This window comes from Chenopodium album, chromosome 24 (genome assembly GCF_948465745.1).
Source record: "Chenopodium album chromosome 24, dcCheAlbu1.1, whole genome shotgun sequence".
NCBI lineage: Eukaryota > Viridiplantae > Streptophyta > Magnoliopsida > Caryophyllales > Amaranthaceae > Chenopodium > Chenopodium album.
In genome coordinates, this window is record NC_137857.1 from 35,004,299 (window position 1) to 35,023,133 (window position 18,835).

The following is an 18,835-nucleotide window of genomic DNA, read 5'->3' on the forward strand; positions in this document are numbered from 1 at the left end:
GTTTAGCCCTTTAACTTCAGTGTGTTATCGTCACATTTATATCACTTCCACGATTTTGTCATATGCTAATCTGAATGGGAGAACGAAAAAAGTCAAAAATTCATGTAGGTGTAGTTAGTGGACAGATAAACATTACACACTATTTTTTTTTTGGGTAAATGATAGACGACATTACAACCATCGAACTACTACCTCCGTACAGGATATGTGCAACGATTAGACATTTTTCCACTTTACTTTATGTCAAATCGTTGCACACAACCTGTAACGGAGGTAGTATATGTTAGTCCACTATTCTCTTAATTCTTCAGTTCACACAATTTTTCCTTATGTCCTGTTTAGATAGACCAAACACTCTTACTTACCTTTCTGACAAGAATAATTTTCAATGTACAATCAGTTATACCTTGTAAGAAATTAAAGACTTATTTCTAGTTGGAGCACATTTGTAGGAGAGAAGTTGCAATAATAGATACTGTTGATTATTAAAGTTAAATATATATTTACATAAGGTGGTATCAAGAATAGTATATTTTAAGGGAAAAAGAGTATAGTGGGATTATTAAAGAAGTTTTAATGCAGTAAATTTTAAAATAAAAATAATTGATGACTCCAAGTCTCCAACTAAAATAAAATAAAGTTTTATCTTGAAATAGAGGGAGTACATATTATGATAGAGTATAAAACATATTCTTGGGCCACAACCATCAGCTTAAGCTTTTGGTTGAGATGGTCCACTAACATGGTATCAAGAGCCAACGTGACACAAAGGTCACAGGTTCGAATCTCATCCACCCCCACTTTCAAGTGGAATATTAAGTGCTGGGTATGAGGAGGGCCCATGTTGCATCCACACTTCTAGCCCAAACGGGCTCTCGTGTGAGGGGGCGTGATAGAGTATAAAACATATCCCTAGGCCACAACCATCAGCTTAAGCTTTTGGTTGAGATGGTCCACTAACATATTATTTCCCGGCACAAACTTTACTTACTCCGTTTATATTTTCAAATTCTATTACATCAAAAATTGTCAAAACAATGGTCACACCGAAGGAAAATTTTAATCCCAAGAGGACCATATTGTATACACTTATTATCACTATCAAGAGTATCAACTTTAAGGCAATGACGTATAACACCTAACAACCCAACCATGTATGAGTTATTGTATCATTACTACTTTCAACTGTACTTAATATATTTAATTCTAATAACACAATTTTGTTCATTTACATCCCCACTTATAGCTTATTCATTCTAGTATGTATATGAAGAGGCAACTTTTTGTTTCAACCTTCATTTTGGGTGTTCTTTCCCAACTTTTTAGTGTTTATGCGGTGGTTGTCTTTGAGTATAATGACTGTTCTTCTAGTTATGGTAATTACACCCAAGGAAGTGTCTACCATCAAAACCTTAATAATCTTTTTTCGAACCTTTCATCGCAAACTTTGTCTCGTCGATTTTATAACACTACTAGTGGCGATATTCCTAACAAAGTGTACGGAATTTATCAATGTCGAGAAGATTTTACCGTAGAGGTATGCAACCAGTGTATCGCAGATGCAACGCAAAAGATTACGGAAGTGTGCCCTCTATATGTCGAAAGTATCGTGTGGTACGATGAATGTATGTTACGATATGCAAACCGTTCCATATTCTCTTTGAGCGAGACATCTCCATCTGGTGATGCGTGGTATACGGATGCTGTCTCAAACTATGAGGAATTTGTCCCGGTGATAGAGAAGACGACGAAGACCATAATTAGTCAAGCTGCACGTACTACTGCTCGGGGACATTTTGCTAGCACGTATGCCAATTATACATCGGTCAATAAGGTGTACAACTTCGCCATGTGCACCCCCGATATAGATGAGGTCGATTGTAAGAATTGCTTATTGATTGCTTTGAAAAAGTTATCGACATATTATAACGAAAGTAAGGGGGTGACGAGCTTCCTTCCTAGCTGCCAATTAGGGTATGATACCGCGATTAATCAGATGACGCATGTACCACTGACTCCAGATCAAGCTCAAGCTCCCGGTCAACCTCCAAGTCCGGCTCCAGGTAAGGCTCTAAACTATGTCTTTTTTTTTTAGTTTTTTTAAGAATTGTATTGAATGAGTACTTAAATATTTTTTACGTCTTTTTGCAACCATGTGGGGTAGGAAACTAAAGTAGAGAGGTAGTGTTGAGGTAATTTTTCATGAAAATGAAATAATGCAACTTTTTATGGACCCATTGGAGAAAAAATTGGTAATAATCTCTTAGACGAGAAGGGAATATCAACTACAGTAGATAAGAGGGGGGGGGGGGGGGGGGTTATGAGTTATGACTGTGGGGCGACATACATAGTTGTAACTAGAAAGTATTTAAGATTCATAAATATAATGGCCCCTCTCTAAAAATTGTTTGACGAACGGGTCCAATTATTTGTTATTGACCCACATATCTTATCTTTTGACTGCCCCAAAGTCCAAAGTAAGAAGTGATGGGGTAGGTAGTAAAATAACAACTTTATATGAGATAAAGATAACCCAATCTGAACTCGACTCATTAAGATGTCGAACAAAATTATGTTGATCCGATATTACTCGACTAACCAAACTCAAATTTAGATTAGACATGATGACAATCATAGCACCAGCTACAACTTTGGTATTTTTAACACAAAAGTACTAATAGATATAATTAAAAGTTGATATTTTGAAATTATACCAGAAAACAAATTTAACATAATATATATTTTATTCAGTAAATAACTAATTATTGATTTTCAATATGAAGTATGTACATGGTGTGTCAAAAGTCAATATTACTTCACATACTATAAATGCACGCACCACAAGTCTACTAATAGTATACTAGCTAATACGTTAGCACGGCTTAAATAAATAGATCCTGTCAAGGAATGACATCATGGTTGGCGAGAATTAGTCAAAAATCTTGTTTGTTTACACTTTGCTTTTGCAACTTTTTGGTGTCGATGAAGCGGTTACCTTTGAAGTGTACGAGTGTTCTTCGAAAAATGGTAATTACACCAACGGAAGTGCCTACCAACGTAATCTCAATCGCCTTTTTTCGAGTCTATCCACCAAGACATCTACTCGAAGGTTTTACAACACCACTACCGGCGATTTTCCAAGCAAAGTTTATGCAATCTATCAATGTCGAGAGGATCTAGGCTTAGATATTTGTAGTCAGTGTATAAAAGATGCAACAAAAAAAATTACACAAGTATGTCCATTTTATAGTGAAGGTATTGTATGGTACGACGAATGTATGCTAAGGTATGCAAACCGTTCTATTTTCTCCTTGAGCGAGACAAATCCATCAAGGGCGTCATGGTACGATGGTATAGTCTCGAACTATGACAAATTTGGTCCATTAGTGGAAAAAACAATGAATAACATGGTAACTCAAGCTGTTAGTGTTACTTCTAGGGGACATTTTGCTAACACATATGTCGATTGGACATCAATCGATAGGATGTACTGCTTTGCTATGTGCACTCGCGATATAGATGAGTTTGGTTGTAAGAACTGAAAGGATTTAACGAATGTGCTAGCTAAGTTTGCGATTAACGACAATTAACAACAACGAAGACGGAAAACAAGCAATAAACGAGACAAGGAGAATTTACCGTGGGAAACACGAGAACCGGGAGGAAAACCCACCAATCCACTATGGAGTAACAATTTGATGAAGAACAATGTAGATTACAAGCTTTAATTACCATTAAAGCTCCCACCCCAACTCACCCTCTCAAACACTCAAACCCTAAGTGTTTGGGTTTACATGAGGCTCTCTATCTCTACATCTTTCCCCTTCTTCCTCGTTTCTTGGCCAAATTTAGCTTATGACCAGTCGTTGGAAAGCTCTTGAGACGAGCTATCACCTCCAACTTGAATCATCTCAATATCACTTTTAGATCTTGAGATATGGTCAATTGAAGTCAACCCTTTGTCGTCCACCATTGCTTAACACCAAGCAATAGCCCATAGCTTAAACTCCTAAGCTATGCACCCCTCTTTGCCTTCTTGAACCGTTCTCCACACTCTCAAACCCAACAATCTCCCACCTGGAGATCGGTTCAAGTGTGAGAACAAACACACTACACATATACTCTCATGGCTTCTCCATTGTGCTTCAACATCTCTCCATAAGCCTCACAATCTCCCAACCCGGAAATTTGCTTATAATCACGAGATCACAACAACACAATAAGCCAACCATCGTCATCAACATCTTTGCTAATCACCATAGCAAAGATCCGTTTTCTCTACACCAAGAAAACAAACCCACTTCCTCTTAACCAAGGAAGTGACATCAAGGTCTTCACCAACCTTGACAAACTCATCACATAACCAAGGGACTTTGCCATGTTCTCCAAGCACTTCACCGTGCTCTAAGCCGAACACACCCTCCAAAGCAACACACAAGCCAAAGGAATTCAACAATGCTCCCGGAACAACTCACCATGCTCCCACCCGAACAAAACATCCTTTGCTCCACTTGCTTTTCCACACACAATACCCATGTGTGCAACACATGTCCTCTTCACCAAGGAACACCACCGAAGTCTACACCAACTTCGACACAACCATTTCCTATTCAACAAGGAAACAACATCTCCTCTACACCAAGGAGACCAAACATCAAGATCAACACCAATCTTGATAAACCACTTTCTCTCCACCAAGAAAGCACCACTTCCTCTACACCAAGGAAGCAAACCGGAGTCTACACCAACTCCAACACACCACTTCCTCTACACCAAGGAAGCAAACTCGAGTGCTGGTTTTTGCGTCTACTGTCACAAACGCAAAAATCCTAATCCAAGTAACTTGCAAATTATTGTCGACGATCTTCTAAAATCTTCACTTAAGCAAATCCAACAAGATTTAAATTCATTTTATATTTAGTACGTGTCTTTTTTTGCCAATTATTACAGATGAAGAAATTGTTGGTGTAGAGTCATTGCAATTCAACTTCAAGACAATAAGAGATGCAACCGATAACTTTTCCGAGCATAATAAACTTGGCCAAGGTGGATTTGGTAGAGTTTACAAGGTACATTTCTTCAACCATAACACGATTAATATATACTAGTCCCTTCGATGTCTATGTATCCCTCCTCTTAGTAACCACATACCAAAAAAATTGTGACAAATGAAAATTATCATTCTAGCTATTCTAATATACACATTTTTTTTCTCGTTCTTATTTCTCCCTAGCTAGTTGGTTACCAATTGACTTTTTCGATTTCTAACTTGTTAACCTCCTTAATATTCCTGCCCCAACTCATAAAATGGAGGGAGTATAATATCACTGACGATTTGCTCATAAAACTTTGATTGATTCTTGTTTATTTTTATTATGTAACTACTTTCATAGGGAAAGCTTCAAGATGGACAAGAAATCGCAGTGAAAAGGTTGTCAACATGCTCAGGGCAAGGCAGTGCAGAGTTCAAAACGGAGATTCTTTTAGCTGCAAAACTCCAACATAATAATCTAGTTAAACTCTTAGGATTTTGTTTACATGGAGAAGAAAAGTTGCTTGTGTATGAACTATTGCCTAATGCAAGTCTCGACAAAGTACTATTCGGTATATAATTTCATGAATATTCATCATTCTTTTTTTTTCTTCTTCTTCTTCTAATTTTCTATAGAAAGAAACTAGAATTATCAATAATGCACCCTTGAAAATTTTGCAGGCCAAAACGAGCATCCATCACTAGACTGGGAAATCCGCTACAAGATCTTACTTGGGACTGCTCGGGGTCTTTTATACCTTCATGAAGATTCGAGGTTGAAGATTATCCATCGCGATCTAAAACCCAGCAATATTCTCTTAGACGAATATATGAACCCAAAGATATCAGATTTTGGATTGGCAAGACTTGTTGGAAGGGAACAAATGCATGTTGATACGAGTAAAGTTGCTGGAACATAGTAAGTGGCACATTCAATTTTTTAGTCCCTTCAATTATGCGGCTTCTTTTGATAAGCGTAACTCATACTCACACCAAATTATCTCTTGTATATACCTCGATCAAAAGTTTCTTATCGATGACTCCCTATACTGCAGTGGATATATGGCTCCGGAGTATGCCTTGACAGGGCGTTTCTCACTTATGTCAGATGTATATAGTTTTGGAGTAATAGTTTTGGAGGTAGTAAGTGGTCACATGTGTAGTTCAACCGTCTTCCCTTATCATGAAGACAGTCTATTAATACGAGTAAGTTATTACAAGACAAAAGTATTAGTCTAATTCTATTTGTATCATGATATTTTTGCAGCTTAATGTTCAAACTTAGACCAATTCTATGATTTGTTGCAGGCTTGGAAACTGTGGAAGGAAAATGCAATTTTAGACTTGGTGGATCCTAGACTTGATGCCAACTATTCGACCGATGAAATGACAAGATGCATTCACCTAGGTTTGCTTTGTATTCAAGAAGATGCAAACAAGAGGCCGACAATGGCTACGATTGTCTCAGCTCTCAATGGCCACAAAGTGGCTCTTTCTGAACCCGAACCTCCCTTGGTTGGTCCATCAACCAATGTTACATTTGGGTTGAAAAATAATTTGGGTATATTATCTTCCAACGAGTTTCATTCAAATATTGATGACATTACAGAAGTCTATCCTCGATAAAGCAAGGTAGACTGAAATCATAGTCATCGTATTTATAATCAGGTTGTTACATGATATAAATGTCACACACATCAATTTATATAAATTTTTCATCTTGCTCGAATCCTTTTTTTTTTTTCTTTTGTTTTGAAATATATTCTAGCTCGAATCCTATTAAAGTTTAAATTAGTCTAGCGAATCATTGATACAATAACTTAGACAAATCATCTATATATATGCATTCATCTTGGGTCAACCCCAGATATAGTTACATTATTCACAGACCCGCTAGACCCGTTGTCTAGAACGTTTACTACTCTTATGTTCCTGAAAACGAAAATCGGCTCTTGTGGCATTGGAAGTGTGTATGCATTACTAATATTACTATGTAACACAAGAACTGGTAATTCCATCGTAGGTCTAACATCCATCGACTCTTGAACGCAAAGCAAGCCAACGTGCATGCATCTCATAACTTCGTCACTTGAGCATGAGTCTCTTATTATTGGATCCACAAATCCCAAAGGATTTCCTTCCCTCCATTTTATCCACGCCTACATATATATTTTAGTTCTTGTTTAGGTCCTTCCATAATTTCTATTGGTATGGAAATTGGAGAATAACATGTAATTTAAAAGGAGACTTACATGGCTTATAAGGTCATCAGCGTCACCCAAATCATCGAAACAACTATTTCTTCTTTTTCCAGTGATGATTTCTAAAACAAGTACACCAAAGCTATACACATCTGATTTGTCGGAGAATTGGCCTTGCATTGCATACTCTGGAGACATGTAACCGCTGCAAGAAGAATGATGTACGCATAAATAAATGTATATTCATCAATAATATATGAATATGTTCCTAAATGATTCTTTTGGTCCTATTTCTATTCAATCGCCAATGAGTTTGAATTTTGTAATTCTACTCACTATGTTCCGACAATCCTATTTGTAGTCCCTTGGCTTTGATCCACATCGAAAATCCTTGCCAAGCCAAAGTCTGAAATTTTGGGGTTCAATTCTCCATCAAGCAAAATATTGCTTGCTTTGAGATCACGGTGGATTATTTTAAGCCGAGAATCTTGGTGGAGATAAAGCATCCCTCGAGCAATCCCTCCTATTATATTGTATCGCGTTCCCCAATCTAATAACCCTTGTCTTTCCGTATCTGCAGATCATAATAAGTTACAATATAAAGGTTAGTTAGCCCGTTAATAGTTTTAATATCTTAGAAAGAGACCTAAAAAGAATCTATCATGAGAAATCTATCATACCAAATAAAAAATAGTCAAGACTTTTATTGGCAACATATTCGTACACTAGAAGCTTCTCTTCTCCGGTTAAGCAAAACCCTAATAGTCTAACCAAGTTTCTGTGTTGAAGTTTTGCTACTAACAAGACCTCATTCTTGAACTCTTCTTCACCTTGGTAAGAACCTTTGGACAACCTCTTCACTGCTATTTCTTGTCCATCTGGCATTATACCCTAAGATAAAAATTAAAAATAAATTAAAATAAAAATAAAACCAACTAGCAATTTTTACCGTTTTACAAGTCTATTGTGTAACCGCGCATGATAAAAAATAAAAAAATCTCTACTAATTTCGTTATTTTATGTTCTACTTGGTTGAAAAACATTTTTTGAATAATTTTATAAATGTAAGAGGATGTAAGATAATAATAATATAAAATGATAAAGAGAGGGTATAATTATAAAATTGAGTTCTAATTATATTGTAATACCTTATAGACGCCTCCAAATCCACCTTCGCCGACTTTATTCTCATCTGAAAAATTATTAGTTGCTAATTGAAGTGTAGCCACATCATATTGCAAGGACTCAATCATTGCGAAATCCTGACTTGCTGTATCATATCATTAATCGATCATCTTTAGATTTATGAGTAATGTAACAATATAATTTAAAGAAGGACATTTTGTGGGAAACTACCTTTTAAAGCAATTTTTTTGCGAGAAACTACCTTATAAAAAAAATGTTGTAATAAACTACCTTATAAAAGCTAAATGTTGTAAGATATTACCCCTTGGCCGGAAAGTGAGAGTTGACTAAATTTTTCCGGCGTTGACCAAGTCATGTGCCGGTCACATGACATTTAATTCATCTTGGGTATTATATGGATAAGCTCGGGGAAAATTAGGGGAAATGTGGAAAGATGAATTAAATGTCACGTGACCGGCACATGACTAGGTCAACGCCGGGAAAATTAAGTCAACTCTCACTTTCCGACCAAAGGTAGTGTCTTACAACATTTATCTTTTATAAGGTAGTTTTTTACAACAATTTTTTTATAAGGTAGTTTCTCGCAAAAAAAATGCTTTAAAAGGTAGTTTCTCACAAAATGTCCTTTTAAAGAACTAATCTTAGGGAGTATGCAACAATATAATGCGCGATCTTCTTACCACTTCTAGCGCGCAATGTGTTATACTTCTTAGCTTTCTTAATCTTATAACATAATCCTAGGGCAAGAATTACAGCTGATATAACAACTACTGGAATCACAATGGCAATGATCATCTTGGCTGTATTGTTTCTTTTTCCTGCATTTTTGTAGTTCTTTTGTTAACATCATAATCTCATTGGGACTTATCTCAAAAAGAATGAAAGACAGTAAATAGCAAGAAATAATATGGTAGCGTATTAATACAGTTGTTCATCTTACAGTAAGATGAGATGCAATATGATCAATGATTAACTATACATTAAAGTAACAATAATGTACATATAATTATTATCATATTTGTTGGGCCGCACGCACACCACAACTCCACATTAGTATGATATTATCCGTTTTGAACCTAGCTCGAGATTTAATAATCAATTGTAAAATATATTAAAATTAAATTCTAATTATAAGTTCACATTAAAAATGAATTTAACAAGATCAACATGTCATTTTCCATCTATAAATCACAAATGGTAGTCAAACTAAAGTTTAAACTTAATTTATATTTACATAACCCCTGAGATTTCACGTCAAATATATAAGTCGCAAAACGTAAGTGAAGTAATTATAATTAATCTTTCCAATAAATAAAAATATACTAGTACCTACGTAAGATTTGTTTCAAAAGTCATACCTTCATGAATTATTGCTGTTACATTCGCGATGGTAAGATCAAATCGAACGTTACAACTAGGTAGCAATACCCACGTACCGATCCTCGTCTGGAGCTGACTAATTCCAACACTCAAGCACTCGTTACAATCATCGGAAGTCAAGTCCGGTGTACACTGAGCCATCGCGTAATACTTTAAGGAACTTGTAACATCACCGGTCTTATTACCATACTTCATGGAGCTATTCGCGACTAGGGGTGCTAAATCATCCATGGTTTCATTCCGTACTTTTAAAAATGCTTGAATTACATCACTAGGAATCGATGGAACATCGTTATACCCCACAATACTATGAGTAACATCGACTTTCTGATAGATTGGCACATTAGAAAAACGAAATGTACAATTTTCACTCCATAGAACGGCCCAATTTTGGGTCGGACACTCTTTGATGATACTCAAATGTGACTCATTAACACATCGGCTACAAGATTGACCATCAATATTACCCCGGCATAGGTAAAGGCCGTAAACTTGATCCGGACTCTGGCCAACCGTCGAGTGGTAAAATGTTGATCGGGAAAGCATAGCTTGGGAGGTTAAATTGGTTAAAAGATTATTGAGGTTGGTTTGATAAGTGCTATTTATGGTGTAAGTTGAACTACCCGTGCAATTTGTATAGTAGTAAAAATAAGCTTGTGCACATGGAATAACAAATTGAATGGCTAATAACAATGTAAAGGATATTATTATCGAGGCCATAGAATTTGCGCAAAAAGGCTAGACAAAAAGAGATGATGATAATTGATTGGACTATTTTGTAAAATATACGAAATATTGTAAGTAATGGAAGAAAACAAAAAATGTAGTACGTATATATATTATAGAAAAATTCCATTGTATTATTAGGGCTGCCAAGGTTGACTTTTCCAAATTAATGACTTACTCTGCATAATAGGGTATAAGTATAGCACTATATATACTTGACATTTTTAATTTGCTAACCAACTTTGATTGTTAATGTTATGTATAAGTTAAACGAATCTTTGGAAATTAATTTTTAAGCTTGCTCGATATTATTAATTTTATACTCTTTATGTCCCCATATAATTTGAAAAAGTCTCATTTCATCTGTTTACATTTCCTTATTAGTTATAGATAGAGTATTACTTTTTTTTTTTTTTTTTTGACAAGTAGATAGAGTATTACTTAACAATAATTTGTTTGTATAATTGAATATCACCATTTTTCATTTACATTTTTTTTTAAGTGTTTAGAGCCACACAACTGAATAATTTTAGAAATTATTATCGTCAAACTAGACCGAACCTATCTCTCCATAGTGGACTTATTCTAATTTCTAAATTAATTTAGACAAAGTCATCTATTGTTTAATAATTCGATTTCCTCTAACCTTCTTAAATTTCTCATCAATGTAGGGCATTGTCTACCTTGCTCCATTGATCTTTAGCAACAATATAAGAACTAAAATAATAGAATAATATCAATAATTCTACTTTTAAATGTCATTTTAAATTAGTTAACTACACTGTCCTAATTTTAATGTATAACTAATTATAACTAGTCCCACCAAAACATGATTTCTAGTATAATTCTACACCGAGTACACCCCATTGTGCCAACTGGCCTAGTAGATCATATAAAGCATATTCTCTCCCCATTAAATATATTAGTCTCATTTAGTTAGTGGACAATTTTAATAAGTTGACTAAAATTGGGTTTAGCATCGTATTGATGCCATAATTAGTAATATGGTCTTTTAGGAGAAAGATTTGTAAAGCAAAATCCTTAAAAGGAATGAAAATGGAAAATAAAATATTATCAAAACACAACTTAAAACTATAGGAAGAAGCAGTTTTTAATGCAATTATGCAATGGATGATACAAGCAACTAATTGATCTTTGACAGATCGAACTAACGAACATTATTTGGGCATACTTGCTTCCAATTTGGGATTGGTTTATTCCAATGATTACTTACACAACTGTTTTGAGCTCATGCCATGCATGACTAATGCAAAACTTTCCTTTTTGTTGATAATATTTTAATCCAAGTATAAAATTTCATTAATTGTTATTATTTCATTGTATGTTTACATGTCTGTATCTATTGTACATGATTGATATCATTTCATAACAATTATTTTATGGGATATATCCTATGCAACTTTTACGTACGGTTGGGAGAAATTGGCATCGACAACACAAAATCAACAATGGAGACAATGGTGGTGTTAGTACCTATTGTCATAGTTTGTGTTATTTTAACTATTAAGAGTAATAATGGAGACAATGGTGGTGTTAGTACCTATTGTCATAGTTTGTGTTATTTTAACTATTAAGAGTAATCAAAGGTAATATTGGGTGCACCTAAATCATATATAACTAATGTTTTACGTTACACCAATTTTGCCTTTTTACATATGAGCATACTATCTTTTTTCATAGTCGCTCGTAAAAAAGTTGCATCGTACGTCAATAAGTCTTGTAATGCTTGATTAGGAAATTCACACATTAGGTAGAGACCCATCGGCCATCAATCAAAAGTCCACTTAATACAAGATAATCTTCTACAAAATAATAAATTAATAATAGAATTGCATGACTTACCATTGACCCCTTAGTTTTGAAAAGTCAAGTAATACCAAACTAACCACAGTTAAATAATGCCTCCTCCGGTCCTCCCACGCTTGTTTTATCTTTACTTTTTTTTTTTTTTTTTTTTTTGAGGTAGAAAAGGAACTTAGTTAATAATTAAGGAGGTAGTTAAGTTTACAAAAGGCGATCTCTCACTGTGAGAGAACAAAAGTACAGTCTGATCAGAAGCACGATCATCTAGAGAGATACAGTCAGAATCTAGGTAGTTTATACAATAAGGAGGGGGACTTTGTAAAACAAAAAGCTGGTTCCGTTCAGTTGCCTCCTTCCGTGCCTCCTTTGCCATGATGTCAGCAACTCTGTTCTTCCCTCTTTCTCCATAGTATAGTTGGACCTCAGGCAGTTGAAGAAGCTGCGCCCTGCATTCAAGCAATGGTGGGGTTAGGACACTATTGCTTGTGTCATTTAGATCAAGCACTATGTTCCTGCAGTCTGTTTCAATTTGGCATCTATCCCATCCATTGTTCCTGATCCATTTTAATGCAAGGGAGATTGCCTGTAGTTCTGCATCTTGTGCTGAAGGTGAGAAACCTTTCCATTTGAAACCTTCTATCCATATACCCTTGTCATCTCTAGCAACACCTGCACAGCCCACTTGTTTGGAGTGGTTGATGTATGATGCATCCACATTTATTTTAATGAAGTTTTGGGGGGGGGGGATCCCAGGCAATAGGCTTAGGCTCTGTTCTGGCTGAACTAACACTGGAAAAGTACCATTCAGCAGCAGCCCAAGTGCATTGGGATGTAGATTTTTGAACAGGGGAATTTGAGTGTGAGAATATCCAGGAGTTTCTCCTCTTCCAGATGAACCACAAAGCAAAGGTGAAGGTGATGTGCCAAGGGATATTGTGGTGGCTTAGAAGTTTGTCTTTCAGGTTCCTAGATAGCCAATTTGGGAAGGTATCTAGCTGTGAGTCAAATGTAGAGGGAGGTGGCTTAAGCTCAGTCCAGAATTCCATAGCTCTTGGGCAGTCAATGAACAAATGGGTAAGGGTTTCAATGTTTGCAGGGCAAAAAGCACAATATGGTGTGGGTTTGCAGTGTCTATTATACAAGTTCCTTGCAGTGGGAAGTCTATCCCATAACAGTTGCCATAGGAACAGTTTGATTTTAGGCAGGGTATGCACCTCCCATACACATCTCCAATGGTACTCAATGCAAGGGGTGGTAAGATCTGAGTTTATTATCCAAGCCTTTGCAGCAGCACTATCAAACTTCCCTCTTTTTGTCCAACTTGTGAAATTAAAATCTTCACAGTCAGATAATTGAACACTGTTAATTCGAGCCCTGATATCCTCTGGAAATACAAAGCCTAGCTCACCTTCTAACTGTTCTCTATCACTAAGTATTGCACTGAGGGATTTATATTGTGAAGAGAGTGTTAAAGGTCCCACAATCAAAGTTCTTGGAGTCTCATGATGTAGCCACTTATCTTCCCAAAAAGTGATTTTCTCTCCATTCCCAGGTTCCCACATCAAACTATGTTTGAAGAGCTCCCATCCTTTTCCTATGGCAGACCAAATGTGGGAGCCTTTGTTAAAAGGGGTTGGGTTGGGTTTGTTTTTTACATACTTCTCAAAAAGGAGTTTTCCAGCCCAATTTGATCTGGTATCCACCATCCAGCACAGTCTAGCAAGGCTAATGAGATTAAGGTCTGAAAATTTCAGGAATCCCAGCCCACCCCTCTCCTTAGGTTGACAGACAAAATTCCAAGCTATCCAAGTTATCCTCTTTCTAGTGATATCCCCCCCCCAGAGAAAGTTTGAGCATATGGAGTCAAGCTTATTTAGGATGCACTTTGGTAATTTTACACAGTTCATTTGGTACCTGGGGATAGAGAACAAAGTGGACTGGAGAAGAGTGAGTCTTCCCCCCCTTGACAGTGTCTTTGCTTTCCAGGAGGCTAACTTCTTCCCAATTTTTTCAATAAGGCCATTTAGTTGCCTCCTAGTTGGCTTTTTCTCAGACAGGGGGTAACCTAGGTAAATGCCTAAGTCTGCAGATCTAGTAACATTTAGGGTTTGTTCAAAATCATCAATCATGTGGATGGGGGTGTTAGTAGAAAAATAAATTTGGCTCTTCTGTTCATTTATCTTCTGACCAGAGATGGAACAAAAATGTTTGAGGGTGTCACTCAGGGATTTTAGTGTTTTGCTATCAGCAACCCCAAAGAGTAGGACATCATCAGCAAAAAGGAGGTGAGAGATTGAGGTCTGGCCCCCTCTAAATCTAAATGGTTTCCATTTATTCAGGTTGCATTGATCATGGATCTGTCTGGATAAGAACTCAAGACAAAGGATGAAAATGTAAGGGGATAGGGGGTCACCTTGTCTAATCCCTCTAGATGGGTGGAAGGGGGAAGAGAGCTTACCATTTATGAGAATTTGGGAAGAGACAGAAGAGATGCAGGACATGATAAGGTGTACAGTCTCAGGTGAGAAGTTGAAAAAGAGAAGGCAGTGCCTTATGAAACTCCACTCAAGCCTATCATAGGCTTTCTCCAAGTCTAGTTTCAAAGCAAAAAGACCTCTAGAACCTCTTTTTTTCCTCATAGAGTGTAAGACTTCAGAGGCAATTATGTAATTTACCTCTGTCCCCCTCCCTTTTAGGAAACTGTTCTGGTTTGGAGAAATTATTGAATACAGGTGAGGTCTAATTCTGTTAACCAGAATTTTTGACAAAAGTTTGTAAGAGGTATTGACAAGGCTAATGGGTCTAAAGCTAGTGATTTTACATGGAGAAAGCACCTTGGGAATGAGGCAAACAACTGTTTTGTTTATTTCTGGTGGGATTTGTTTGGAGGAGAAGATAGAGTTTATTAATGACAAGCAGTCCTGATGAATAAAGGGCCAAGAGGAGTGGAAAAATGAGGCATGGAAACCATCAATTCCAGGAGCCTTGAGAGCTCCAATAGAGAACATGGCCTCCTGGATTTCAGGCAGGGAGGAAGGCCCTGCACAGTGTATACTACCAGAAGAGTGTGGGGTGGAGGGGACAGAACAGGGCTCAGAAGAGAAGAGTTTTATGAAGTGAGCAAGAATATGCGAGTGAATATGACCAGGGTCAGTGATCCAATCCCCTACATCATTTTTCAAGGCATGAATTTTGTTCCTTCTGTCCCTAATAGTTGCTGAGCAATGGAAGAACCTAGTGTTTCTATCTCCTTGTGACAGCCAGTCAGTTCTAGCTCTAGTAGCCCAGTAAAGTTGTTCCTGGTCAAGTGTTTCACTCAGAAGTTTCTGTAGGCTACTCTCAAGGTCAAACAGGAAGGGGTTAGAGGGATTTGATTGGTAAGCTAGTTGGACTCCATTTAGTCTAGCATTTATTCTTTTAATTTGGCTTCTGAAATTCATAGGGTGATTTTTACTCCAGGTCTGTAAATCTGCAGTGAGCATGTGCAGCTTGCTGTGGAGATCTCCCAAGTAAGAGGGCCAATTATGTTGGACAAAGGAAATGAAATCTAAGTCAGTTAACCAGAGAGGTTCAAATCTGAATGGTTTCTCACCAGGGAAAATTTGTGTTGCTGTGAGAGTCAGTAACAAGGGGTTATGATCAGAGGAAAGTCTAGGGAGATTTCTAACAACATTCTGAGGGTGCATTTGAACCCAGTCAGCAGTAGCCAAAAATCTATCTAATCTCTCTAAGATTGGATTTCTTTTTTGTTTGTTGAACCAAGTAAATTTGTGCCCCACATACCCCAAGTCTACAAGATTGCAGTGTTCAATGGTATCATTAAAGGCACTCATTTGATGCAAGGGATGAAGATTGCCCCCCCATTTTTCATGTTGATAACATAATTCATTAAAGTCACCACATACAAGCCAAGGTAAGGACATAGATTCACTCATCTTTTTCAAAGACTCCCACATTTCCAATCTAGCATTAAAAGAAGTAGAAGCATAGATTGCAGAAAGAAAGAATTTGTATTTTGAATTTACCTGTACCACAGCATGAATTGCACGTGGTTCTTTACTCACAACATGGAGAGAGTTGAAACCAGAGTTCCACAGAATGAGGATGCCTCCGGAGTAGCCAATTGGATCCACCACCTCGAAGGAGTTATAGGGTAGGATTGAGAGTATGTGTTCACAGCTGATTTTTGGCACTTTAGTTTCGGTTAGGATGATGATATCAGGGTTGTGATCCCTAATCAAGCAACGGATGTTGAGTTTAAAGCCATCACGGGCTATCCCCCTAGCATTCCATAGTAGGATCGACATTCCGGGTTTCATGTGGGGGAGCTTTGATAGTTCCTTCCTCGTGGGGTAGGCAATCTGAGTGTTGAGGTCGACATATTTGCTCAGAAACGGACTGAACATGGAGGTGGTGTTCTTTTTTATCTTGATTCCCGACATTTGGGTCTCTTTCCCTTTTTGTTTCCCCCACCCCACTGAGAGATGAAGTTGTTGGGCTTCCTGTGCAAGGTGCATGAGTTTGACGTTGTTTGTGCCTGACACTGATTGAAGCACCAGCAAGTCGTCGGTAATCGACAACGCTTTTCTTACGCTCGGAAGAACGGGAACCGGGTCTAGTATGAATTGTAATTCCCATGGTACCGCCATTAGTGAGCCTTCCTTGTTCAGTTTTTCCATCCACCATTTGAATAGTATCCCGAGTGGTTCGCTGATGATGGAGACATCCGACAGGGAGGGGACATGTGCTGGAACAAGGTAAAAAGGATTGTCCGGGGACGCCATTCGCAGGTTGGAGTAGAGGGGGGACTGATCTTCCGGGCTTAGGAGAAGCCCCCTGATGCTCGTCGGCGAGATCGCATGCCATTCCCCGAACAGGCCTTGAGCGTAGAAGGACATTAGGTTGAGCATTGTCTCCGGGAAGGTTATCACCGGCTTCGTCTTGGTGATAATGTTCCTGTCCTGCGATGGTTGAAGATGGACAATCGAAGGGGGCATGATCGGAGGTCTCAGGAAGCCTCCCTGATCCGCTAGCTCGTCCGGGTCTAAATTGATGAGCTTGTTCAAGTAGTCTGGGAGAGACATGCTTGCCATGGTCGCTGTTTTGGTTTTCTTGTGATGGATGGCAGTGGTGGTAAGGTGGGAGGAGTGGTAGATAGTGAAAGGGGATGGATAAAAGAAGGGTAAAGGGTTTCTCGGAAATAGTCATTTTAAAATTTTTTATGGGAAAGGAGGAAAAATTGGTGATGAGACAGGAGGGGGAAGGGCGGCGAGAGGTAGGGGTTAGCTGTTGTTGAGTGTTGCAGGGAAGTTGAAGTGACAAGTTGGGAGAAGGTAAGGAATTAGAAGGCAAACTGTCATTTTTGGTGGGATTTATAGTTTCCTCGGGCCCCACAAGTTGAGATAAAATCTCAAATTGATTTTCCGTATTTTTGGATGAGTGTGGGCCCCACGTGTTTACTTTTTGATTTTTGGAAGCCAAATTACCGGTGGATATTACCCCCCTATTCTGTATTTGGCGCCAAACTTTTTGATGTTCCTGCATCGGCGATTTCGTTGTTGCCGGAATGGTATTTCCGGCCATTGTATCCGTTAGTTTGATGTCCGTGGAGTGCTGACCCTGGTTTCTCCTTGAGATTTGATCCAAGTAAATCAATCTCTGTTTGAATCCTCCTATCCACAGTCCGTCCTTCCTCTGTTTTTCGTAATCCATCATTACCAGGATTCGGGCATATCTGAGGTTGCCCTGCTCTAATTTTCTGGTAGTGGCTCGAATGAAAACTCCCAGTGAGTTCCCTATTTTCCTAAGTATGCAGTCATTCATGAATTCAATAGGTAGCTCCGGGAGCTCGACCCAAATTGGAATGCGGTTGATCTTCTCCTCTGAGGGTTTAAACCCTGCTCTCCATTTCTGAACATGTAAGAAGGTACCATTAATGAACCAAGGTCCGCCTGACAGGACTTTTCCCATGTCTGCCGCGTCTTCAAATTTAGATATGAAGAATCCCTTCCCAATTGGAAAGGATAGTACCTTTGCCTTTGGTTTCCATATGCGAGGCAGAGTTTGCACAAGGTATTCAGTGGAGAAGGATTTTCCATGAGGTTTGGATATAATTGCATTAATCCATGGTTGGCAAAGGGAACTATATTCTTCCTGGGTAATTGGAAGAAAAACCTCTTTTGTTTCATCGAAATTTGAGGGGGGTGAGGAGGCTGGGAGGGTGGACAAGGCCTGCAAGGGGTTCGTACTACCACCCAATTGAAGTGCTTTTTTGAAGGAGAAGGGGTGCGTGGTGGTGGGTTGTTTTGGGGGAGTTGGTGTGGGGAAGGAAGGGTGGGAGTTCTTGACGGCAGATTTGGGGAGGGGGAGAGGGAGGAGAGGTGGGTGGTGGGGTGAAGTGGTGTTTGGTGGAGTTGGAGGAGGTGGTGGATCCGGTGGCTTTTTCGAAGTGCTTGGTTTCACTCTCTCACTAGGACTCTCTCTCTCTCTCATCCTATCTGGTGTTTGGTCCTGTTTTATCTTTACT

The 18,835-nt window shown here is 38.1% G+C and overlaps 4 protein-coding genes across 4 annotated transcripts; 2 read left to right on the top strand and 2 right to left on the bottom strand.

The window, feature by feature from the left end:
- Positions 1-1,245: 1,245 nt before the first annotated feature.
- On the top strand, positions 1,246-6,806 carry LOC145611501 (cysteine-rich receptor-like protein kinase 26). Its single transcript, XM_081666833.1, has 6 exons — positions 1,246-2,063; positions 4,951-5,069; positions 5,394-5,604; positions 5,714-5,951; positions 6,088-6,238; positions 6,341-6,806. Exons 1-6 carry the CDS (start codon positions 1,262-1,264, stop codon positions 6,656-6,658), a joined length of 1,839 nt encoding a protein of 612 aa, XP_081522959.1. The 5' UTR covers positions 1,246-1,261; the 3' UTR covers positions 6,659-6,806.
- LOC145612657 (cysteine-rich repeat secretory protein 57-like) lies at positions 2,154-3,542 on the top strand. Its single transcript, XM_081667981.1, has 2 exons — positions 2,154-2,160; positions 2,989-3,542. The coding sequence occupies exons 1-2, from the start codon at positions 2,154-2,156 to the stop codon at positions 3,540-3,542; spliced, it is 561 nt and encodes a 186-aa protein (XP_081524107.1).
- Positions 6,807-6,879: 73 nt separating the features above from the next.
- LOC145610943 (cysteine-rich receptor-like protein kinase 10) lies at positions 6,880-10,305 on the bottom strand. Its single transcript, XM_081666200.1, has 7 exons — positions 9,738-10,305; positions 9,063-9,197; positions 8,382-8,503; positions 7,914-8,124; positions 7,570-7,807; positions 7,285-7,438; positions 6,880-7,191 (listed from the first exon to the last, which is right to left on the bottom strand). Exons 1-7 carry the CDS (start codon positions 10,303-10,305, stop codon positions 6,880-6,882), a joined length of 1,740 nt encoding a protein of 579 aa, XP_081522326.1.
- Positions 10,306-12,466: 2,161 nt separating this feature from the next.
- On the bottom strand, positions 12,467-18,793 carry LOC145611502 (uncharacterized). The gene is made up of 2 exons (XM_081666834.1): positions 16,335-18,793; positions 12,467-12,755 (listed from the first exon to the last, which is right to left on the bottom strand). The coding sequence occupies exons 1-2, from the start codon at positions 17,400-17,402 to the stop codon at positions 12,732-12,734; spliced, it is 1,092 nt and encodes a 363-aa protein (XP_081522960.1). The 5' UTR covers positions 17,403-18,793; the 3' UTR covers positions 12,467-12,731.
- Between the last annotated feature and the right edge of the window lie 42 nt (positions 18,794-18,835).

Coding starts and splice junctions, on each gene's coding strand:
- LOC145610943 (XM_081666200.1), bottom strand. CDS start 10,305: ATGCTTTCCCGATCAACATTTTACCACTCGACGGTTGGCCAGAGTCCG. Junction 9,198..9,737: donor AACAGCAATAATTCATGAAG/GTATGACTTTTG, acceptor ACAAAAATGCAG/GAAAAAGAAACAATACAGCC. Junction 7,439..7,569: donor AATAGGATTGTCGGAACATA/GTGAGTAGAATT, acceptor TTCTTCTTGCAG/CGGTTACATGTCTCCAGAGT.
- LOC145611501 (XM_081666833.1), top strand. CDS start 1,262: ATGTATATGAAGAGGCAACTTTTTGTTTCAACCTTCATTTTGGGTGTT. Junction 5,070..5,393: donor GATTTGGTAGAGTTTACAAG/GTACATTTCTTC, acceptor CTACTTTCATAG/GGAAAGCTTCAAGATGGACA. Junction 5,605..5,713: donor TCTCGACAAAGTACTATTCG/GTATATAATTTC, acceptor AAAATTTTGCAG/GCCAAAACGAGCATCCATCA.
- LOC145611502 (XM_081666834.1), bottom strand. CDS start 17,402: ATGGCAAGCATGTCTCTCCCAGACTACTTGAACAAGCTCATCAATTTA. Junction 12,756..16,334: donor CAATTCATGCTGTGGTACAG/GTAAATTCAAAA, acceptor GCTTGAATGCAG/GGCGCAGCTTCTTCAACTGC.